Source organism: Sus scrofa, chromosome 1, assembly GCF_054392235.1.
Source record: "Sus scrofa isolate SSC_HxYL_T2T_F1_AM1 chromosome 1, Sscrofa_HxYL_maternal_Yorkshire_Landrace_v2.0, whole genome shotgun sequence".
Taxonomy (NCBI): domain Eukaryota; kingdom Metazoa; phylum Chordata; class Mammalia; order Artiodactyla; family Suidae; genus Sus; species Sus scrofa.
In genome coordinates this window covers 264,808,299-264,833,079 of record NC_139383.1, presented here as the reverse complement: position 1 = coordinate 264,833,079, position 24,781 = coordinate 264,808,299, and the positions used below count along the sequence as shown (strand labels likewise).

The following is a 24,781-nucleotide window of genomic DNA, read 5'->3' as shown; positions in this document are numbered from 1 at the left end:
GTGGGAGGCTGTGGAGCGTAGAGGCTGCGGACGCCCTCCGCCTCGGCGTCCTCGGTTGGCCTCAGCTCCTGGCCCCGCCGACCCGCCGGTGGGTAAGGAGCCTAGGGCGGGAGGAAAGGGGGCAGCTGGAGGGCGGGGGAGTGGGAGCCGCAGCGCTCTTTGAGCCGAAACCGCCCACCTGGCCAAAGAGGGTTGGGAGTACCTCAGGCCGGCTTTGGGTTGGGGGGCGCTACGTTCTGGTCATGGACGAATGCCGCCACCCTCTTCCTTCCCACCCCCTCTCTCCTATTAAAGATCAGCTTCGGCCATACGCGTGGAAAGGATTAGGGGCATTTGGGATCTGAGATGCCAGAGAGGAAGAACTGCGCACAGGTTGTCCCCAAAACTTGGGGCAACCTTGGGAGTTCGGAGCTAGTATTGATTCCCTGAATGGCTTTGGGCAAGACCCTGTTTGGTATCCTCTCGGCCTTAGTTTCCCACATCTGTACATTAGAAGGTCAAATCAGAGCATTTCCCACGTGCTTCTACTTGTTTGGTTTAGGTTCTTTGGTGTCCTAGAATGTAGTTTAAATGTGTGTACAGGGAGATTTGGGGAACAGGAAAGAGATGTGAAATCATCATTTACATGAACAGTGGGCCAGAAGACCAGGGGAATACCGTATGGTACCCCCGGTTTTGCTCCTGTGTGTTTTAGCACCTTACAGCTCTCTTGAGTCCCAGTTTCTTCATGAAAAATAACACGTGGATAGGTGGATATATTCTGGAGTATATTAAGGAATGTTGTACTGGAGAGTTAAAAGAGATTTCTTTGAGTTAGAGTAACCACTGGGTATCTCAAGGCCTTTGGAAAACAGATTGTGACAGAAATGGGTCCTAGGATTCAGATTTAGGCCTGATTCCATCTGGAACCGACAAGGACATTGTGAGCCATATGAAGTTGCTGGATTTTCCAAGTCCTTGCCAGCCTTCCCAGGCCTGAGATCTGGGACAGGGCAGGGTAACTGCTCTCTAAAGGATTTATTGTTGAGCAGATTTAAAGGATTCTCATGTTGGGTCCTTAAAATGCTTCTTTTAAAAAAATTTTTTTTATTACAGTTGATTTACAATTTATAATGTTCTGTCAATTTCTGCTGTGCAGCAAAGTGACCCAGTTATACCTATATACACTTTTTTTTTTTTTTTTTTTTTGGTTTTTAGGGCCACACTCATGGCAGGTGGAAGTTTCCAGGCTAGGGGTCGAATCGGAGCTATAGCTGCCAGCCTACGCCACAGCCACAGCAATAGCAATGCAGGATCTGAGCCAAGTCTGTGACCTATACCACAGCTCATGGCACTGCCAGATCCTTAACCCACTGAGCGAGGCCAGGGATCAAACCCACAATCTCAAGGATCCTAGTCAGGTTTGTTAACCTCTGAGTCATGAAGGGAACTCCCTATACATTCTTTTTAAAAAGCTTCTTGTCAAGCAGACTTTTCCACCTCAGTATGCCATTCATTCATTCAAAAGATGTTTGCCTTGCGTCTGTTCTCCCAGACTGTGCGTAAAGTGCAAATACAAAAGTCAACAGGACACTGCCCCACCTCTCAAGTATAGTGCATGTTCACAGTGTAAACTACAGAGCATTTTCATTTCTTAGTCTACTCAGTAAATTACAAGCTGGATATTATCCAAGTACATGTAATTTGTTCTCAAGGTTTTAAATTGCCTTGCTGTATAATATCTAACATCATGAATTCTTAGCCTTAGTATGAACATTCACTGGTCAGGAGACACTGGCTTCAGTTTAATATCCTCCAGACTCATATCCACTTGTGCATGTTCTCTGTGTATATTTGTAATGCAAGTTTAATATATGTGTATTAAGAGTAGAATTTGTAAAGGCGAAATTGCTGCTTTCAGCACTTCTATCACTGTTAATCTAGTAATCATGCTAGTAGTTGTCATTTGTTACTAATAGTTTGCTAGGCTGAACCAAGAGCTTGCTTGCTTTATTTATTTATGTATTTATTTATTTATCTATCTGTCTTAGGTCTTTTTAGGGCCGCACCCGCGGCATATGGAAGTTCCCAGGCTAGGGACTGAATCAAGGCTGTAGCTGCCGGCCACAGCCATAGCCACAGCAATGCCAAATCAGAGCCACGTCTGTGACCTACACTGAAAGAGGCCAGGGATCGAACGTGGATACTAGTCAGGTTCGTTAACTACTGAGCCATGGTGGGAACTCCCCAAGAGCTTTAAATGCCCTAATTTTTGGAGTTCTCTTGTGGTGCAGCAGGTTAAGGATCCAGCATTGTCATTGCAGTAGTGTGGGCTGGTGCTGTGGCATGGGTCTGGGAATTTCCACGTGCTTTGGATATGGCCAAAAAAAAACCCCCAAAAACCCAGAAAACAGAACCCAACCAACCAAAAAATGCACTAGTTTTTTCAGAGATGCAGTATAGTACATGGATGGAGAGCAAAGCCTCTTAAGAGTCTGAATGCCTGGATTCAGGTTTCAGCTAGGGTACGTATTTACAACTTACTTGTAAACTTGGGCAAGTTACATCTCTGTGCATGAATTTTCTCATCTACAAAATGAGGATAGTAACAGCATCTATCTCAGGGGCTTGTGGAATAATTAAATAAGTTAACTACAAAGTCCTTGGACATTTTAAGTGCTGTTTTGAATCTTCACAGAAGTCTAATGATAGAGTTATTATCCCATTTTATGCATAGGAAAGTGAGACTTAAAAAAGTTCAACAGCTTGTCCTAGGCTGCAGTAGAACTGTAGTTTAGACCTAGGCCTATTTTCAAGGCTAATGCACTTAATTAAATATTATTCTGACTATTTTGTGCTGCTCTTAATTCTTAAAATAAGCCATGCTGTCACGGATAATTCAAATTTTTTTGAGTTCTTAAAATAGAGTTGTTAAAATGCAGTAAAACTTTGTTTCTTCTTTGTAGATGTTTGTAGTGGAAAGTCTGGACTAAAAGTCAAGAGCTCTACCTGGTTAGAATTTTAGGCAAATAATGTTTCTGCCCACATTCTCCAGATCTTTAAATAAAGAGCTTGTATGTGATAATTTTGAAAAGCTCTTTCATCACAAAGTCTATTAAAGTATTATTTTAAGCAGGAGAAATTGCCTTTCTCACGAAAACAGTAAGCTCTGAAGATTTTTGATGAACAGAAGTCCTAGGAGTAGAAGTTCCCACTGTGGCTTAGTGCGTTAATGATACAGCTCATCTCTCTGACATCCCAGGAACATCTGTATGCCACAAATGCAGCCAAAAAAGGAAAAAAAAGAAAAAAGTACTATGAGTAAAATAAAAATATTTGATGATAAGTTTAAATGTATCCTATTTTATATATTTTATTTTTTAATTTTTAATTTTTTTATATTTTAAAGGTCAATATTTGTATAATTGACCTTACAATGTAGTTTCCCTAATTATTGGAAGTGTACATTTTTGCAAAATACTTTTTTTTGTGAGGGAAAACTGCACTTAACAATCTCTTATTTACCTTATAACTCTCCTATCAATGGCATACATACGATTAAAGAAGAGATTAATTTAAGTGTCTTTTCACTAATTACAGAGATTAGGAAGTGGCTGCCTGAACTATTTTCCAAAAGATAAACATTACAAAGTATTGAATACGGCAGCTCACCAAGAAGATCCTACTGGTTTAGGGGTGAGTAATTCTAAAGATTTTATTTTCCTTAGAATGTCCCATGACTATACTTCAAGATGGGAAGTATGGCTCTCTGAAGATACCAGCTAAGAATCCAATCAGTTTTAAGCAGAGCCAATCCATTTATAGCATCTGTAGTTTCCAGTGACCTGGATCTATGTATGGCATCTGTTCTTAGTTTGATGACAGTGTTGAAAAATGGGTTAGGTTGGCAGATAGGAAGCCCTGCAACCTCTCTCTGTCTGCAAACAATAAAACAGCTTAAGCTTTTTGAAAACTCTCCTGGAATTTTTCCTGTGGGCATGCTTGTGTTACCTGATAAACTGGATTTGCCTTACCTTTGGTGGGTGTCTAGCCAAAAGACACAACCAGAGAGTTTCCTGGGGTTAAGGACTCCACATTGTCACTGCTGTGGCACTAGTACTGCTATAGCTCAAGTTCGACACCTGACCTGGGGAACTTCCACATGCAGAGGGTATACCCCCCAAAAAAGAAGGGAGGAGTTATTACTTGCAGCAAGCAAGAACACCAGTGTCCCTCCAAACAGCAAAATTGGGGAAAGTGTTGTTTTTTTTTTTTAATTTATTTTTAAAAATCTATTGTATTGGCGCAAGGGTTCCCGTCATGGCTCAGTGGTTAACGAATCCGACTAGAAACCATGAGGTTGCGGGTTAGATCCCTGGCTTTGCTCAGTGGGTTAGGGATCCAGTGTTGCCATGAGCTGTGGTGTAGGTCACAGACGGCGGCTCGGATCCCGCGTTGCTGTGGCTCTGGCGTAGGCCAGTGGCTACAGCTCCGATTCGACCCCTAGCCTAGGAACCTCCATATTGCCACGGGAGCGGCCCAAGAAATAGCAAAAAGACAAAAAAAAAAAAAAAAAAAAAAAAAAGTACCACAGGCTCACCTTTTCCTTCAAAAGCAAACTGGGAGTCTTCACAACTGATTTATCGTTTCCCTGGCCTGGTTAAGAGCAATCGTCATGGCCAGGCTTAGAGCAAAGAATGGCTTAGGCCTAAAGTGCCTTGTCTTATGTCAAGGAGGTTATTTCTGGTTCTCTTCCCCCAGGATCCCTTGTCTTATGTGTCTACACTGTGCGTGAGAATCTTACAGCATCTGAACTAGAGGAGGCCTTAGGTTCGCTATTTCACAACAAATGTGTTTGTCACATTGTACAGGCTACTTGAGGGACAAAGACTATGAGAGTCCTTCCTTTTATGGAGCAGATCATCTGCTAAAATGTGTTTATTCTGGTGTCCTTATTTGTAGATGGGGAAGCTGAGAATAAAGGAGTTCAACCACACTGAAATGAGCCCAGGGCTTTTGATGCCACTCACAGTGTTCTTTCCACTGTGGCTGCTTCTGTACCGGTTACCTATGCTTGTCAGGAGGTCACTTCTGGCAGCTTCTCAAAATGCAGTCTGAAATTCTCCTAGAAAACTGGTTTTTTGGAGGAGTTCCCATCGTGGATCAGTGGTTAACGAATCCGACTAGGAACCATGAGGTTGCAGGTTCGACCCCTGGCCTTGCTCAGTGGGTTAAGGATCTGGCGTTGCTGTGAGCTGTGGTGTAGGTCACAGATGCAACTTGGATCCTGTGTTGCTGTGGCTGCGGTGTAGGCTGGCAGCTACAGCTCCGATTAGACCCCTAGCCTAGGAACCTCCATATGCTGTGGCAGTGGCCCAAGAAATGGCAAAAAGACAAAAAAAAAAAAAAAAAAAAAAAAAAAAAGAAAGAAAAAAGAAAACTGTGGTTTTTAGAGGTAAACATAACCTGTACCATAGCAGCGACCAGAGCCTCAGCAGTTACACCACCAGATCCTTAACCCACTGTGCCACCAGGGAACTCCAAGAGTGGTATTGGTTTTACATTTTTGCAAATCTCTTTACTGTTTGGCTTAAACAGAAGACAATTGGATTCTCACATCTGCTTCCATATTCAATCTATTGCAGTGTGTTGGTCAGGTTGCAGTATAAGAAGAAAATCAGGCCTCACACAGAGACATTGTTGGAAAAAGTAGGACCCCACAGGTCCCCAAAAAGGTCTCAGGAACCCCCAGAAGTCCTGAGATCACACTTCGAGATCTCCCATGTCTCATTCTTTCCTACAGAATAACCTCATGGCCTTGGCACACTGATTTAGTGAAGTGTCAAAATGAAATTATTTAATAGCAATCCGCAAGCTGGGAAGGTTATACTCTTTTAAAATAACTAAGGCTCTTTTTCAAGAAGCCTCACTGGTGAAAATTATTTATTATTTTCAAAAACACACTCAGAATTTATTATAGCAGAATATACATAGTAAATTTATTACTATTATTATTATGAAATAGACAGTGTTATGCAGCTATTACCACTATCTAATTCCAGAACATTTTCATCACCCCAAAGGCAACTATTAAGTAACCATTCTTCTTTCCTCCATCCCTTGGCAACCACTGATCTGCTGTCTCTATAGATTGCTGAGTGTGGATATTTCATACAAATGGATTCATAAAATATGTGGCCTTTCGTGACTGGTTTCTTTTGTATGGTGTTTTCAGGGTCCGTCGTGTTATAGTATATGGCAGTACTTCATTTCTTATTATGGCTGAATGATATTCCATTGTAAACATATACCACATTTTGTTTATTCCTATATCCATTGATGGACTTTTGGGTTGTTTTCACCTTTTGGCTATTGTGAACAGTACTGCCAGCAACATTCATGTATAAATTTTGATTTGGACACCTGTCTTCAGTTCATTTGGCTATATGCCTAGCAGTAGCATACTGCTGAATCATACAGTAACTCAATGTTTGACTCGCTAGAGAAGATCTTAATATTTTTCAAATTGGTTTTGTTTTATCTGCTAATGCCATATTGGTGCATGCATTCCCCAGGCTGTTAAAGAGAGAGGCAGAGAAAGGAGGAAAAGCAAATGTGTCCAGTTAGTCTTACTCAAAACAAGGATTTTTTTTTTCTTTTTTCTTTTTAGGGCTGCATCAATGGCATATGGAGGTTCCCAGGCTAGGGGTGGAATAGGAGCTACAGCTGCCAGCCACAGCCACAGCCACAGCAACTCAGGGTCTGAGCTGCTTCTGCTACCTACACCACAGCTCACGGCAGCACCAGATCCTTAACCCACTGAGGGAGGCCAGGGACTGAACCCTCAACCTCATGTTGATTCTTTTGTAATAAATAATGCCTGTAATTTTCTATAGCCATTTAGAATCTTCAGATTCCATTTTCACCCTCTATTTTATTGATTCTATTTGGATTCGTTTCTGCTGTGCCACAGTGGGAACTCCCAACAAGGATTTATTTTTACATAACCACACTACCAATCGTTATTGTGCCTAACAAGATAAGCAGTGTGTATTCTTTTTACTATACAGGGAAAACAACTTCCAGCAGCCACAAGGAATGCTGCTACTCAGGTGCCATCTGAAACAAGCTTCGCCCCAGAAGGTTTTGTGCAGGTTCTATTCAGCGATGGGGAAACTACAGAGCAAACTCAAACACAGCACTTACAGATACAGGTACAGCAGTCTTACCTCGGGATCCCTGGTTTTATCAGCCCTCATTATGGTTCTCCGCCAGATAAAGAGCAGGCCTGGAGTTCCCTGCTGGTCGCATGGTTAGGATTTGGTGCTTTTACCACTGCAGCCCAGGTTCAGTCCCTGGTCTGGGAACTGAGATTCCACCTCAAGCACTTCTGGGCCAAAAAATAAATACATAAAAGAAAGAAAAAGAAGGCCTAGAGCCACCACTGATTACCTTCCCTGAACAGTCAGTTTGGTCTGTTTCCTTCTGGATGAGAAGCAGCTTAGTAGCTAGTGTCTGCAGCCACGTAGAGAGGGGCCCTCCATCTCTAGAGTGAGCAAAGAGTCCTGGCTTCTTCCGTTATCAGCTCCCAGTCATTCACTCATTCTGAGCATTTGCAGCATTCGTAAAACCATTTCTGGTGATGTCAGCACATCTTTCTCTACTCCTTTCCTATCTTTCCCCTCAGCCTGGCCTGAATTGCTACTGTGGCCCATGTGCTTCTTTCCCCTTGCTCGGCTGTGCACCCTCTACCATTGGGCCCCTCACTTTCCATCCTCTCTTTAGCAGCCCCGATGGATTTATAGAAGAGAGAATGCAAACTAAAGCTTTTCAACAGTATAGCCCAGCTCACGTGGATGCCGTCTCTGTTGTTGCTGCTCTGAACTCAGACCTCTGTGTCTCCGGAGGAAAAGATAAGGTGGGGTTTGGAGTTCCCTGGTGGCCTAGCAGTTAAGGATCTGGGGTTGTTGATGCTGTGGCTCAGGTTTGCTCCCTGGCTGGGGAACTTGTGTATGCCATAGGCGTGGCCAAAAATAATAATAATAATAATAATAATAATAATAAAGTAAGGTGCAGTTTGCAGTGCTGCCGAGGTGCAGTGAAGGGAGGATATTTGGAAAGGAAGTCCTGGTTTTGAATTTCTGGCAGCATTATTGAGCAGTGGAAAACCATGGGCTTCAGAGCTAGAAAGACTGGGTTTCAATTCCTGCTCTGCCACTACCTGTTAACTTTGGGCAAGTCTTCTAATTTTCTTGAGCGTCAATCACCTTATCTATTAAATGGGGACAATAATGCCAATTGCACGGGACAGATCCAGTGATAAGATCCTTGGCACTCTGCCAGGCCACCCACAAGCTTTTTATAAATGACAAGTATCATCCCAGCCTATCCATTTTTACACCTACAGGCAGACAAAGGAGTTATTAGCAAAAGGAAACTTCTAGCCTCTCTTATGCCCCTCTTTTGTCAGAATGCTATGTTGGTTTGCACCGTGATTCCTCCCCTTGTCACTTTGGATCTGCTTGCTTTCTCTCCCTTTAATTTGGCTCTATCATAGCACTCAGAGCATGGCCCTTGCTAGCAAAAGTGTTGATTCTTTTGTAATAAATAATGCCTGTAATTTTCTATAGCCATTTAGAATCTTCAGATTCCACTTTCATGCTCTATTTTACTGATTCTAAGATGCACATGTTTCTGCATTTTAACACCTCTGAAAATAGGATGCATCTAAAAATTATGATATCTTTTTTTTTTTGGTCTTTTTAGGGCCGCACCCATGACATACGGAGGTTCCCAGGCTAGGGGTTGAATTGGAGCTGTAGCTGCCGGCCTGCACCACAGCCACAGCAACACCAGATCCTTAACCCACTGAGCAAGGCCAGGGATCGAACCTCCATCCTCATGGATGCTAGTCAGATTCATTTCTGCTGAGCCACGATGGGAACTCCCCCAAATTTGATATTATAATTTAACTGGCAGCATTTTGTCTTAACATCTATATCATCTTAGACATATGATACCCTATGTATTTGAGCCCCATTTGTGAGGGGTATATAGGACAAGGATTATCCTCTCTCTTTTGCAGATTAAGAAACTGGGCTTTAACTAGGTCAAGTACTAACGGGCTCCTTCCTCGAGCAATGAGTAACAGAGACTAGGCCAGAGAATGCTTCTGAAATCCTGTTCAGGGGGAGGAATACAACAAAATACTAAAGTATGTACCTGGAAGAAAGAAAATTTTAACAGTGATTCTCTCTGGCAGATGGGATTATGGATGAGAATTTTTGAAAGTTAAAAAAAAGTATGATCTGTTTCACAACAATGTGAATACCTCTAAAAATGATTAAGGTGGCAAATTTTTAAAAAAGAAAAATACGATACAGTCAGAGAAGAAGATCTAATCCCATGTGCATTCTCCTTGAGCCACTACCACCAGAACCTCAACCTAAATCAGTTCCCCTTGGGGAGTGTTATCCCAAACCCATCAGGAAGGCTCAGAGGAGCGGCCCAGTGTCTCCAGAAGAGACAGAAGGGCTCAAAGTAGGGGGACAGGAGGAGTGACACAGCAGTAAAACCTGGAGAGAGAGGGAGAAATTCGGTAGAGAATGAGGTAGAGGCTTATTTCAGTTTAACAACATAAAATATTCCGACGACTCTCTGCAGACAGTTGTGGCCTATAACTGGAGAACTGGACATGTGGTGAAAAGGTTCAAAGGACATGACCGTGAAATCACCAAGGTAACTCTCATATGCTTGTTATCATGGAGAGAATTTGGAACTGAATAAAGGAGTATCTAATGGCTCTAGGTAGTAAGAGTGACTCAATAGTCCGCGTTCAGGAAAGATGCAGGGGCTTCTTTTGATGGTGGGAGGGAAGCCCCACTCCAGGAAAAGCAGAGCAGACCATTCACTTAGCTATTGTTACAGGTGTAGTAGACACACTTTTTCTTTTATTATTAAGCCCTTCCTATAGTAGGTGGTAGAGTGCAGCTGAGAATAACTCATCCTGACCTATTCCAGCTTAACCGAGTTATGCATGTTTACTAGGGTAGGAAAATGACAAACTCTCCATGAGCAGGAACCTTTTAGTCTAGTTGGGGAAATTTTTTCTAAAGCCAGCAACAGTTAAATAAAAATTAATTTGTTAGCCTTACAGAGTAGAGTGAGCTTCCAGCAAAAATGATAGAAAATGTCAATTATATAACTCCCTTCTCTGAAGTCCACCTCAGTGAACCAAAAATTCAGACGCAAACTCCCTCATAATGAAAGTAGGCATCATGGAGTTCCCTGATGGCCTAGCGGGTTAAGGATCTGGTGTTGTCACTGCTGTGGCTTGGGTTACTGCTGTGGTGGGGGTTTGACCCCTGGCCCGGGAACTTCTACATGCCATGGGCGTGACCAAGAAAAAAAAAATGTAGGCACAGCAACAGTCATATAGCAGAGAATATACTTATCTAACAGTGCTTTTTTGGGTTTTGTTTTTTTTTGCTCTTTAGGGCTGCACCCGCAGCATATGGAAATCTCCGGGCTAGGGGTCTAATTGGAGCTGTAGCTGCTGGCCTACACCACAGCCACAGCAACGCAGGCCTACACCACAGCTCATGGCAACACCAGATCCTTTACCCACTGAGCGAGGCCAGGTATCGAACCCGAAACCTCATGGTTCCTAGTCAGATTCGTTTCCGCTGTGCCACGACAAGAACTCCTAACAGTGCTTTTTGAACCAGACTGAGAGAGCACACCAGGCTGTTGCACTTATCCCAGGTCTGTTTCCCATTTGAAAGCCCAGTCAAATAAGCACACTAGAGCTTTTCTTTCTTGAGCAGATTGCCTGTATTCACAAGTCAAACCAGTTCTTCAGCGCCTCTCGCGACAAGATGGTCATGATGTGGGAGTTGCAAGGCCCTTCACAACCAAGGCAGCAGTTCTCCGGCCATGCCATGGTGGTCACTGGATTGGCTGTGAGTCCAGGTAAAGCTGATCTCTTCCCAACACTATGGTACTTTCTGAAAAGCCCTGTTCCAGGCCCATCTCATGGACCATCTTCTTGCCGTTGTTTCCAAAGACTCATCACAGCTGTGCACTGGCTCCCGTGACAACACCCTGCTCCTGTGGGATGTGGGGACCGGACAGTGTGTAGAGAAAGCTTCAGTCTCCAGAAACCTGGTACGGACTCAAACTTGGTACAGAGCAGGGCAGCAGAAAGGAGCATGGGGTGAGGCAGGGCCTGGGAGAGAGATCGGGAGACCCAGGACCAGGCGTTAGAGGCGGGGGTCCTAACTCTCTGTGAGACCCCAGCCTCTCGGGGTTATTGGATTTGATGAATTCTGAAGGGCTTCTGCTCCAGAAAACAACTCCAGTAGTTTCTACCGGAGTTTAAAATGGTGTCCTCACTTATTCCTTCAAAACATAGTTATTCTATATCTTCTGTGGGCCAGACGCTGTGCTAGAAGCAGGGTTAGTGACCCAGGACACGGTCCCTGACCTCCAGGAGCTCACAGTTCATGCTTATGGTGTGTTCTGTATGTGTGACATTATGCAGGGAAATTAAACCCAACCTTTTGCTGTATGTATAATTTGCTCTGCTTAAGAAGACCAGTGTTTTTTGCTAGCAGACTGGTACCTCACCTCTACAGCCTTTGGAGTCAGTCATACCTGGGTTCAAATCATGGATTCATCACTTCTTTTTTTTTTTTTTTTTTTTTTGTCTTTTTGCTATTTCTTGGGCCGCTCCCACGGCGTATGGAGGTTCCCAGGCCTACACCACAGCCACAGCAACGCTGGATCCGAGCCGCGTCTGCAACCTACACCGCAGCTCACGGCAACGCCAGATCGTTAACCCACCGAGCAAGGGCAGGGACCGAACTCGCAACCTCATGGTTCCTAGTCAGATTCGTTAACTACTTCGCCACGACGGGAACTCCGGATTCATCACTTCTTAACTGTGTTACCCCAAGAAAGTTACTTAGGGTCTCGGAGTCTTCATTTCTGAAATGGGGTAGAATTATAGCACTAGCTATAGTAATGTCCTTTAGTCATTGTCGTTGTCTTTTCCAGTTTTGAAGACCACTGCCAAGGGCGAGATGTGCTTGCCCTGCGCCCTCTATGTTTGTGCAGGGTTGGTGGAAGAAAAGAAAATCCAGTTACCTTGGGTTGTTTTGAGAACTGTTCCATTCCTGTCCAGCAGGGGGCTGCAGGCATAAAGAGAAACAAAGACCCTCTTCCTGAACACTAGGAGGCCTCAAGCTAGGGTTTCATTGGTCCCGCTTTAGAAAAGGGGCTGCTCTCTGGAGGTGCCACCCATCCAGTAGCATTCGGGTGGCAGGCAGTGAGAGAGTGCCTGCACACATGTGCCTGCACACATTTCACAGCTCACAAGTGGTCCAGCTGCTGCCATTGCTGCTGCTAACCCAGGAGCTGCAGGTGGAGCACAACTGGAGGGTATGTGCAAAACATAAAATCCCTCTAAGTCAGATGTACTAGGTCTGGCACCCTTGAGGAGTAATGGCAGAGATGCTGTTTAGCAAAGTTTATGGGAATTACAGCAGAGGAATGACGCGGTATGGAGACGTTTTGGAAATGTTCTTTCTTCCAGGTCACTCACCTGTGCTGGGTCCCCAGAGAACCTTATATACTCCAGACTTCTGAAGACAAAACCATCAGGTGGGCTTACTGAACAGCAGCAAAGGTGTTTCTGGTGAAGGTTTGTGGCTCCCGTGCTTACTACCTGCCTCTGTTCCTGCTCTGCTCCTCCACGTTGCTGTGCCCTTCCCATGGCCTTCTGCCCCTCTGCCCCTCACCGGCACGAGGGTCTCTCTGATCTGGTCCCTTGGATCATCAGAGGTTGAATGGCAGGAGGTCAGCTTGTTCTGGTTGGTTTCAAAGTAGCTGATTCTGCCGGCCTCCACTGTGGAAACGTGTTCAGATTGACTTTGGGGTCAGGCATTTGCTCGTCCCACCCCTTCCAGGGGATGCCCTTGCCTGGCTCCAGATGTTCTCCCTCACCCAGCCCTCAGGTGAAGCCCTCCCTGTGGAAGCAGCGTCAGAATCACCGTCAGGGAAGTCAAATGAAGTAAATCCTTCTTAGTCTAGAAACTTTGGATCTCAGAAGAGATTCTACTTAGAAAATGATAGGAATGAGATGAAGATGTTAAAAATAAGAGGTAAAACAAAACACTCCCTAGTAGGCCCCATGGCTCAGGTTGGCCAACGCCTATAAATCTTTTGTATCTGATTTTGTAGTGATGACTGCTCCTCTCCATGCTGAGAAATATCTTTTTTAAAAAATTTAAAATCGGAGTTCCCGTGGTGGCGCAGTGGTTGACGAAGCTGACTAGGAACCATAAGATTGCAGGTTCGATCCCTAGCCTTGCTCAGTGGGTTAAGGATCCAGCATTGCTGTGAGCTGTGGTGTAGGTCACAGACGGCGGCTCGGATCCCACGTTGCTGTGGCTCTGGCGTAGGCCGGTGGCTACAGCTCCAATTAGACCCCTAGCCTGGGAACCTCCAATATGCCGTGGAAGCGGCCCTAGAAAAGGCAAAAAGACAAAAAAAATTTTTTTAAATCACAGGCACAGATCTCCTGTCTGTTAAAAGTAGTATCCCGAAGGACTAAATTAACAAATTAACTTGTACAATTAAGATGCTTGGTCTAAATTCCTATTAACTAGATCTCAAAATAGAAAGGACTCAGGTGGCATTCAATTTGGTTATTTCCTGCCAGCTTTGGCATCTCTGAGACTGATCTGGTTCATGTTGCTGTTTTTAGGTGAATCATGATGTTCCATTCTGACTGGTCAAACAGCAAAGAGCCAAGACTTTGATATTAGTGGGTTGTTACAGGTGCATTTCATTTCAGCACATTTACTACAAACCTGTTTTCTGTTGTAACTTCTTTCAGATTGTGGGACAGTCGGGGGCTGCAGATAGCTCATACATTTCCCACAAAGCAGCACATCCAGACCTACTGCGAGGTCAGTGAGGATGGACACAGGTGTATCTCTTGCAGCAGCGGCTTTGGAGGGGAAGGCTGCGAAGCCACGGTGAGACACTGGGTGGGGTCCAGATGTTTGGTGGCCGATGAGAAATTACTTCCTCTGGCCTCATGCCTGTACTGGGCTACACTGATGTCTCAGGCCTATTCCAGGTGCATACTCTGAGTGATCCTTTGCATTCCAGATGCTTCTTTCCAGAACCCTCCATTGCCTAAGCTCTGTACATTGGTCATAGAAAAGAAGAACGTGATGAGAGTCAAGATAGGAAGGTGCTAAACATAGAACCAACTGCCTTACTGGTGTCCTGCTCCCACCTGAGCTTAGAAAGGGGAAGGACTGTTTGAAGAAGCAAGTGTGTCTCCATTGTACATGTGGTCACAGGAAGGGAGTTCAAGCGCTTCAGCAAGTTTGGGGCTCTGCTGTTGATCGAGGGCCCACCCATCCGTTACCCGTATTCCTTTCCTTGCAATTAATTTTGGGATAGATTACCTAGGCTCCTCCAAAGTACTTGGGATTCCTAATTATAAAATAGCAGTTCAAATGCTTATCTGGTATCCCAATGGGACAATGATCGCTCCCATTTTATCAGACATTTACAATGTGTGAGGCACTGGGCTGAGCACGTTACGTGCATTATCTCATTTAATCCTGCAAATAGGAGTTCCTGTCGTGGCGCAGTGGTTAACGAATCCGACTAGGAACCATGAGGTTGCGGGTTCAGGTCCCTGCCCTTGCTCAGTGGGTTAACGATCCGGCGGTGCTATGAGCTGTGGTGTAGGTCGCAGACGCTGCTCGGATCCTGCGTTGCTGTGGCTCTGGCGTAGGCTGGTGGCTACAGCTCCGATTGGACCCCTAGCCTGGGAACCTCCATATGCCATGGGAGCAGCCCAAGAAATAGCAAAAAGACAAAAAAAAAAAAAAAAAAATCCTGCATATAAGCTCGTAAGTTAGGTATTATTAGAGTTCCCATCTTACAGATGAGAAAATAGAGGCCTGGCAAGTTGAAACCTCTTGTATAAGACCACACCTCTAGGAAGTGGTTGGTTGAGGTGGCGAATCCCAGGCTGTTGATACAGCATCTCTTCTCCAAACTAAGCATTTGCAGCTCTTACAACTGTTCCTTGGATGACATGGTGTCCGGCAATTTCATTATTGTTTGGACACAATTCCATGTTCTGTCCACGAACATTATTCTCTGATTTGTGTGCACAAGAGTGGGCCGGCAGGCCTCTCGTCTCCCTTGTCGTGGTGTCTACCCTTCCTATACTGAGATTCAGCATCTAGGCGTTGACTCAGAAGGTCTGCACTTGTATGCACTTATGAGAAGGTGCTCCTAACTGTGGGGTTCCCACAGGACCCACAGATGCCAAGAGGCTGATATGAGGCAGCTCTTGAGCTGTCATAGAAAGTAGGCGACCCCATACTGTCCCATCTGCTGTAGGACTTTGAGCTTTCCCTTCCCTAACTGTGAGGTCAATGAGGAAGGCAACAGCCCTCTGACATCCTTAACCTCGGTCGTTTGGGACATGGTTGATGCTTAAAATAGTCACTGCATGGCTGGATGTCTGGGTTTATGGATGGGATGGATGAAGATGAGGGGTGTCTGTGGGGAGGTAAATGGAGGGAGTAGGTGCATCATGAGAGGATGGGGAGAGGACATCAGCGAATGAAGCCGCTATGAAGCTACAGAAATATGCATGTGCGAGCTCGTCTCTGTCATTGCTCTGCAGTTGTGGGACCTGAGGCAGACGCGGAACAGAATCTGTGAGTATAAAGGCCATTTCCAGACTGTTGCATCCTGTGTCTTTCTACCAAGAGCATTAGCCTCCATGCCTGTAATTGCTACCTCATCACATGACTGCAAGGTGAAGATCTGGAACGAAGATACTGGAGGTAAGGAGCCAGCCTCCCTTAAAACTCTTTCTTTCTATTGCTCAGCGTAGACAAAGCCACCCATGTCCTGCCCTGTCCAGTCCCATAGTGGTTAAGAGATAACACCAAGAGACCGGAATCTGTGTTCAGCCTCTAGCTAGGAGCCGTCACCACATAACCCTTGATATCAGGTTGTGCAGACTCATTCCTGAGAGCTCAAATGTATTTGGCTCTTTTATTCTTTCTGCCTGAAACTCCTCATCAGGTTTTAACTTGTGATGTTTAAAACGTCTGGAAAAGAGAATAAGAATTACCATTTTAAAATTCATTTTTAAGTACTAAAACGAGAGCCTCAGCTCAGCAGGGGTGAGCAAGGATTGTCCCAGAAAGACTCTGCCTTCTCTTGACTCTGCAGCCAAGGTTTGGAATGGCAGAAACTTCAAAGCACAGAGAAAATGATGTTTTAGTAACAAGTGCCCCAGAGTCCTTGATGCAGTGGTGTGCCAGCACTGACTGTTAGATTCAGGAATATTTAATATGGTCATGGTGTGAGTGTTTACACCACGAACATGGGCAAATGCTATGAATAAAGGTGGTTTTATTTCTTCCAAAAAGCCAATTTACCAGCACCGTACTGCCTCCATGTTATTCTGTCATGGGCACTGGGTTCTGCCAGCCACAGGAATAGCATTAATTCAGAGAACCTCAAGCCAAATCCTTTTGACAGTAATCCTTCAGAAACTCAGCTCCCAGCATGGGAGGATAGGGTCGCCCCCTCAGAGAAAAGATGTGGGATCACATCTAGCAGCTCACAGGGCAGCTTTCCACAGCGAGCACAGCCTTGCTGCACCCCCACCTGGAGTTGTGCAAGGAGGAGAGCAGCTGTTCTAGATTCAGGGACCATAAACCTGAGACTGGGGAGAAGCAGGTCTGAGAGCGCTGCCCTGCCCGGCAGGTATGCACCTCAGCTCTTAGAAGAGCAATCTGCAAGGAGTTCCCTGGTGGCCTAGTGGCTAAGGATCTGGCATTGTCACTGCTGTGGCTCAGGTTTCATCCCTGACCATAAGAGGGGCCAAAAAAAAAAAAAAAAAAAAAAAAAAAAAAGAGCAGCCTGCAAGAAGTGATTAGAGGAGGTTGCCCTTCAGGTGCCCCAGCATCCTTTGTCCCCAAGCCCAAGGGAGCCAGCAGCTGAAGATCAGTGTCCTTATCTGCTTTTCTCCACCTGACCCTGACTGACGCTGACCTGTGCTTTGTTCTCTGGGCAGGTAACTGAGGGCAGCATTTTAACTTGGCCTGGGAGGTGAGGCGTCAGTTGTCAGACATACTTGCAGGTGGTATGTGTCCTGTTGGTTCCCTGTGCCATCTCTATAGCTGACGTCTTGGGGTTGACTTGCCCGCCAGTGCCCATCTCTCTGAGGGACACAGTGCCTCTCTTATCTGGTTTAGGTGCGCACAGCTCGTGCTTTGTCTCTGTGGGTTTCTCACAAAGATGCTGTGTTTCCTGATGTTGCACTCTCGGCCCCTCCCTCCCCAGTCTGCCTTTTCACCTTGTCTCTGGATGGATCGGGACCTTTGACTTCCCTGGCTGTTGCCGACACCATCTCCTTACTGTGTGCAAGTTTCAGCAGAGGAATTCACTTACTCAGGGTGGACCACAGCCGAGGGCTGGAACTGCGGGAAGTAGCAGCATTCTGAGACCAAGAGACTGTCACTGGACAATAGCAAATGCTGGCCCCTCCTTTCTCAGTGTGACTTTGTGTTTGTTCATGTCATCTTGGGGGAGGATGATGTGGGGTTAGTGTTCTTTGCTTAGGTTCTTTTAGAAGGTACATCACTGTTAAAAGTCAGTTGAAGTCCAGTGGTTCAAAATCAGGTGCAGAGATGAGAAACATGGATACAACTGTAACTTAGGTTCTCAATCTAAGTTAAATCCACATGCAGTGTTTTTTTTTTGGGGGGGGGTTCTTTTTAGGGCCGCACTCGCGGCATATGGAAGTTCCCAGGCTAGGGGTCGAATCAGAGCTGTAGCTGCTGGCCAACACCACAGCCACAGCAACGGCAGAGCTGAGCCGCATCTGCAACCTGTACCACAGCTCACAGCCATGCTGGGTCCTTAACCTACTGAGCGAGGCCAGGGATCGAACCCAACTCCTCATGGATACTAGTCGGATTTGTTACTCCTCCATGTGCAATTTTTAATAAGCTTCAGGGACTCTTCAAAAATAGATAAATAAATAAGTTATGGCTCAAAGTGATGACCGTAGGTATAAGAGTGACAGGCCTCTATCTGTGAGAGTCAGAACACAGGTCTGAGTCTGTTCAGCTGACCTTTTCCGTGTCTCCACAAAAGAAAGAAAAAAAATGCAGCAGGGCCGGAAACCCTGTTTTGGCTGCCTCAAAATTTCCTAGCTGGGAGAGAATGGTACAGCTCTGTGGAGGAAATGGATTATAGGCCTGAGATTAAGCACTAATCCCTGCTCTCAGCAATGTGAAGAATCGAGGTTCAGGCAAGAAAGCAGAAGGCTTGGTTTCTCTTCACATTAGTCACAGAGCGGGAGGTGGCACATCCCAGGACCGGTGCTAGGGCTGCGTGGACACAAGACCCGAGAGGGTGTGGAGAGGCTGACAACCACAGCGAGCCTCCCAGAGTTATACGCGTCATCAGACCCATTCCATGGAGAGGAAACGGAGAATAAGGCTGCAGAATTTCACTTGTATATTTTAATATTTGCATGTAATTTTATATAAACTCTTCCTGGAGAATGACCAGAGTGAGGCAAAGGGAATCTCTTCAATAACCATGGAAAATAAAAAGTCAAAAGATGGACTCAACTATGCCAGCCAGAGCACCCTCAGTGAGAAGGGGCAGGGTGCTCGCGTCTGCCTGTGTGGCCCCCAGGAGATCCGCCCCCAGCCTGGTGGTTATAGCCTGCTTTCCTCCAGGGAAAACAGTCACAACACCTTCGGGCAGGCCCACACATAAGGCAGCTGAGGCCTAGAGAGTCCCTTTCTAATGAATCCCAAAGAAAGTGTTTGTCCTCTCTGTCCCTTGCCTGTCCCTGATACCAGTGAGGATAGCATTCTTCCTTGTCCCTCTCCTGCTCCTCTTCAGGGCTGGCTCCCCCGTGCTGTCTCCAGACACCAGGAAGAATCTTAAGCTAGTACAAAGCATCAGACCTGAGTTGGACTCTGTTTCTCCATTTAGCTGGATCATCTTGGGAAAGTTATAAAACCTCATTTGCCTCACTTATAATATGGAGCCTGGAGTTCCTGCCATGGCTCAGCGGCAACAAACCTGACTGGTATCCACGAGGATGCAGGTTTGATCCCTGGCCTCACTCAGTGGGTTAGGGATCCCGTGTTGCCATGAGCTGTGGTGTAGGTTGCAGAGGCAGCTCGAATCTGGCGTTGCCATGGCTGTGGTGCAGGCCGGCAGCTGCAACTCTGATTCAATCCCTAGCCTGGGAATCTCCATTTGCCACGGGTGTGGCCCTAAAAAAACACAAATAATGATAATAATAATATGGAGCCCATAATCATACACCCTCACAGGGCCGCTCTGAGGATTAGACTATGTTAAATGCCAAGCAGGCTCTGGGTCCTTGCAAGTGGCAGTTCTAGCTACTTACTGCCCTCTCTGTCCAGACTAAACGCTGCCCTTTCAAAACGACACATTTACCATCCCTTCATCGTTCTCCTTAGACCATATTTTCTACATCTTGCGTCGTTGTTCAGCTTCCCCGTGACTCCTTAAGTTAGAGATCTTTGAGCCCTGGAAGGACAGAGAGGGTGGTGGGAGAGGAAGCTGCATCACTGAGCACCGAACAGATGGCTGAATACCTTCCGTCTCACTGCAGTTCTGTTAGTCCCGTGTCGCAGATGAGGAAGCTGAGGCCCAGGGACGCCCAGTCCTTCGCCTGAGGTTACGCACGTCGGGAGGAAGGGGAGGAACTGCGATTTGAGCCTGAGTCTTGCCTGCCTCTCCTCCTCAGCCCTTTGCCTCTGCATGATGTCACAAAGTTCACTTGAGAAATTTGTAGACCGTGACATTGTTTGTGTATTTTCTAGACCAGTTATTAACTTTTTGGCTCCAAGGACATCCTCCCGGCCAGGTGCCCACGAGCAGTAGACAGGTGTCTCAGGGAAAGTCCTAGTGTATCCTGAACTATTAGTGCTACAGCTGAGCCTCTCTTCTAGAGGTTAGACAGAAGATCCAAGGGAGTGGGTTGGGATGGAGTTCCAGGGAAGGAGCCAGAAGGAACATACATGTGAGAAAATAGGAGGCCACTGAGGAATTAAACCAGTTGTTACCAATTAAATTGCTTCCTACACGCTACACATGCTTGATGTAAATAGTCCTTATCTGTGCATTTTAAGTAGAAAGTTGATTAATAAATGCAAATGTTTTATAGGATTTTTCAGTCTTATATACCCTAATCAGGTACTCTGAGCAACTAAGATACAGGCTGCTAAAACGCATTCATTTGTTCACTGAACACTTCATTTTTTTTTTGTCTTTTGTCTTTTTATGGCCACACCAGTGGCATATGGAGGTTCCCAGGCTAGGGGTCAAATCGGAGCTGTAGTTGCTGGCCTACGCCACAGCCACAGCAACACAGCATCGGAGTCATGTCTGCAACCTGCACCACAGCTCATGGCAACACCAGATGCTTAACTCACTGAGCAAGGCCAGGGATCGAACCTGTGTCCTCATGGATGCTAGTCAGATTTGTTTCCACTGAGCCATGAGGGGAACTCCTGAACACTTCATTTTAGAGTCTGTTCCTCTAAAATCATATAAAGGGATTTTCCAAAGACAATTGACTTTTTCTAGGAAAATTAAGTCCTTGGAATCTGGCCAATTATATATTAAATTTTTAAATTTATGTATTTACCTACATGAGTTAAAATATTTATATCTTTAAGGAAAATGAGTGGTGATTATTATTGACCTTTTATTTATTTGCTTTCTTTGTGGCTTAAACTTTCTTAAAAGATGACCTTTATTTTTACTGAAAAGTTAAAAATGATCTGGAAGAGAGTCATTGTTCTTTTTCAAATAGCTACCACCAAGAACTGTGATGCAGTGACTGTCATTGGTGGTACTAAAGTATCAGATAAGTCCCCATTGTCACTGTCTTCCTGGACAATGATTATTCAAGAAGTTTCTCCAGAAGTCCTGAGTTCCCAGTCACTGAAGAAAAAATACCAATCTTTTAGCTGTAGCAGCAGAAAGGTACCTTCAGATATAGGGGTTTTCAGATTAGTCTTGAGAGACATGTGCTTTTCAGTCCATAACAGCCTTCATTTTGATCTAGGAATTACAAGTATCGAACTCAGGTCACTTGGTAGTTTTAATCTTTCAACACTAAGAGAGAGGAACTTCACTTCTTCTTTTTCTTTTTTGTCTTTTTAGGGCCACATCTGCAGCATGTGGAAGTTCCCAGGCTAGGGGTCTAATCAGAGCTGAGCTGCTGGCCTTCACCACAGCCACAGCAACATGGGATCTTTAATCCACTGAGCGGGGCCAGGGATCGAAGCCAGGTCCTCATGGATACCAGTTAGGTTTGTTATCATTGAACCACAGTGGGAATGCCTGAACTTAGCTTTTTTCTGGGTGGCCTTTTGAAAACGTCATCATTAAAGAACAGCTTTATCTTTAAAAACAGACTGCTAGTTGTTCCTGAAGTTGGCACTTCCTGGCCTAGGCTGTTCAGCTAAGACCACATTCTCAGCTAGGCACGGCCGTGAGAATAAACTCGTGTCAGTGGATTGTGATTGGAAGCGATGTGTGTAACTTCCGCCTTATTAGCCAAAACGAACATGTTTGTCCAGGACTCCCCCTCTGGGTCCCTCTCCACTTGGTGGAATGCAGACCGCCAAGAAGAGCTTCAGCTACTCAGTCAAGGACAAGATGATGGAACACAAGAAAGAAGGAACCCGGGGTCCCAAATAACCTCCGGGAGCTGAACTCTTCCAACAGCCTGACCAGCGGGACCGTGACTTGAAAGAGACATGAACATGCTTTTTAAGCCACTGCATAATCTTTAAACTTTTAATTCCAATATAGAAATCATAAATAGTTTCAGACAGAAGTCCTTTTGTAGCACAGTAGGTTTCGGATCTGGCTTTGTCACTGTCGTGGCCAGGTTGCTGCTGTGGTGCAGGTTCGATCCCTAGCCCAGGAATTTCCACATAAGCGGCCAAAAAAAGAGTTGCAGACAGCTTAAGTTTATCGCTGGCCGAGTTTTCATATGCTGAGCACACGCTAGTAACCTAGATGAAGACACGTGATACGGCCAAGAACCCAGATGGCCTTCTTTGTACTTCCCTCCAGAGCGTCTGCCAAAGAGTCTGTAACAGCATACATTGGTTTTGTCTGCTCTTCTACTTTATATAAGTGGAATCGTATTGTAGTACATGAAGATACGGCCACAAATTTCTCCCATCCCTGCATGCGTGACCCTTTGCAAGGTAACATCTCATTAAAGGGTGGGATCTATTTTCCCACCCCTTGAATCTGTGTGGGTCTTTGACTTGGTTGACCAACGGAATGCAGAGGAACGAATGCTGTGCAAGTCTGAGGCTCGGCCTTAAAAAAAGCTTGCAGGTTCACTTTCAACCTCCTGGAATGCTGCTCGGAAGTCTTCATGTCAGGGAGGTGACCTAGGCCATGTGGAAAAGAATCCAGCACCACAACACATGTGAACCAGGTCACTTTGGACCACTCAACCCTGCCAGATCTGCAGCTGAATGCAGCTGCAGATGAAGTCAGAAAGGAAACTGTACAGGTAGCTCACACAATCATGAAAAATAATAACTTGTTTTAAGATACTAAGTTTTGGGACAGTTGGTTATACAGCAATAGATTTACATAAAACAGTACGTGCTCTTATTTTTGGTCAGGCTTCTCTTGCTCAACACGATTGTGAGGTTAATTCACATTGTTGTATGTAGCTGAATATCATTCCTTCTCATTGCTGGATAGTATTCTGTTGTATGACAGTATTATAATTAACCACTTAACTACTGATGGGCACATGGGTAGTTTCCAGTGTGGGGCTCTTATAAGTACTGCTGCTATGAACATTCTAATATTATGTCATTTGGTAAAATATACATGCATTGGTGCTCATTATATAACCAGCAGAGGTCTTTCTGGGCCACAGGGTAACTTTGCATGATCACTTTTCGAAGATACCACCTCTTTCCCAATAGGTTTGTCCCAGTTCACACTCCCACCCGCTGTGCAGGCGAGTCAGCAGAGTTGCATTTGTTTCATACCCTTGGTAACACTCTGTGCTCTTAATCTTTGCAACCCTCAGTTTTAAAGATGAGTATGTAGGAGTTCCCACCATGGCACAGTGGGTTAAGAATTTGCAGCAGCTCAGGTCACTCCGGAGGTACGAGTTCGATCCCCAGCCTGGCACAATGGGTTAAAGGATCCCGTGTTGCAGCTGTGGCTTGGATTCAGTCTTTGGACCAGAACTTCCATATGTTGTGGGTGCAGCTATAAAATTAAAGATGAATGTGTAGATGTTGAAGACTGTGCTAAGGAAGTGGCAGCTCCATGGGCCAACATTAGAAAGAAGCTAAGGAGTTCCTGCTGTGATGCAATGGGATTGACAGCATCTCTGCAGCAATAGGATGCAGGTTCCATCCCTGGCCTGGCACAGTGGGTTAAAGGATCCGGCTTTGCCACAGCTGCGGGCTAGCTCACAAGTAGGGCTCAGATCTGATCTCCCTGGCCCTTGGAACTCCTTATGCCATGGGGTGGCCATGAACAAAAAAGAAAGATGCTGAACCAACTGGTTTTGATTTTTGATTCTACCTGATATCCCCAGTCAAGACCGGAATTTTTTTTTTTTAAGACTGGAATTCAACAATAAAACTTTATATGTGTACAAACCACTTTCACAATCTGAGTCTTCCAATAAATAACACTGGTTTCAACTAGTACTGCATGTCCAGGTGCTGAACTCTCAGATATTTACCTTGCAGATATTTAAAATGAGGCTTCATGGACCTTTGTCCATGACTCACCCTAAGTGGAAAAAACAGGTAACAGGAATTCTGGTTGGGGATCCAGCATTGCTGTGGGCTGTCGTGTAGAGGGCAGCTCGGATCTGGCATTGCTATGGCTGTGGTATAGTCCCGCAGCAGTAGCTCGGATTCGACCCCTGGCCCGGGAACTTCCATGTGCTGCCGGTGCAGCCCTAAAAAGCAAAACAAAACAACAACAACAACAACAAAAACAGGTAACAAAAGAGCCCTATACAGCTTTGTCTGATTATGGTAAAAATATACCTGCATATATGATGTCTGTACATTCATATATGAAAGGTCTGGAAGAAATAGAGCCAAAATGTTAACAATGCTGTCTCGGTATTGAGTTTAAAGATAATTTGTTTTCTATTTTATACCTTTCTGTATTTATTTATTTTGTTGTTGTTGTTGTTGTTGTTGCTATTTCTTGGGCCGCTCCCGCGGCATATGGAGGTTCCCAGGCTAGGGGTTGAATTGGAGCTGTAGCCACCGGCCTACGCCAGAGCCACAGCAACACGGGATCCGAGCCGCGTCTGCAACCTACACCACAGCTCACAGCAATGCCGGATCATTAACCCACTGAGAAAGGGCAGGGATCGAACCCGCAACCTCATGGTTCCTAGTCGGATTCGTTAACCACTGCGCCACGACGGGAACTCCCTGTATTTATTTATTTATTTATTTCAGTGAGGAGGAAATCAGTTTGGGGTTTTTTTATCTTGTTGTTGTTGTTGTTGTTGTCTTTTAGCCTTTTCTAGGGCCGCTTTCCCACGGCACATGGAGATTCCCAGGCTAGGGGTCTAATCAGAGCTGTAGCCACCAGCCTACACCAGAGCCACAGCAATGCTGGATCCGAGCCGTGTCTGCAACCTACACCACCCCTCATGGCA

General features: G+C 45.3%; 1 protein-coding gene and 1 long non-coding RNA gene across 28 annotated transcripts in view; one reads left to right on the top strand and one right to left on the bottom strand.

Moving 5' to 3' along the window:
• Window positions 1-24,781, top strand: part of WDR31 (WD repeat domain 31) — a 32,698-nt gene continuing 7,917 nt past the window's right edge. For 2 of the 27 annotated variants that reach the window (XM_084992690.1, XM_084992731.1), the window contains exons 1-10: window positions 1-88; window positions 3,580-3,675; window positions 7,050-7,193; window positions 7,765-7,897; window positions 9,643-9,717; window positions 10,806-10,950; window positions 11,045-11,145; window positions 12,575-12,642; window positions 13,880-14,021; window positions 15,704-15,866. In XM_084992690.1, the coding sequence (XP_084848816.1) occupies window positions 7,078-7,193; window positions 7,765-7,897; window positions 9,643-9,717; window positions 10,806-10,950; window positions 11,045-11,145; window positions 12,575-12,642; window positions 13,880-14,021; window positions 15,704-15,866 (943 nt within the window). In that variant the 5' untranslated portion in view covers window positions 1-88; window positions 3,580-3,675; window positions 7,050-7,077. Of the gene's footprint in view, window positions 93-3,579; window positions 3,676-7,049; window positions 7,194-7,764; window positions 7,898-9,642; window positions 9,718-10,805; window positions 10,951-11,044; window positions 11,146-12,574; window positions 12,683-13,879; window positions 14,022-15,703; window positions 15,867-17,110; window positions 23,757-24,781 lie in introns of those variants that run through there. The other 25 variants (XR_014825549.1, XR_014825548.1, XR_014825545.1 and 22 more) reach the window with 25 other exon arrangements.
• Window positions 10,789-14,191, bottom strand: LOC146407156 (uncharacterized). The gene is made up of 2 exons (XR_014825695.1): window positions 13,854-14,191; window positions 10,789-12,886 (listed from the first exon to the last, which is right to left on the bottom strand). It is a non-coding gene; the product is annotated as an uncharacterized LOC146407156 (long non-coding RNA).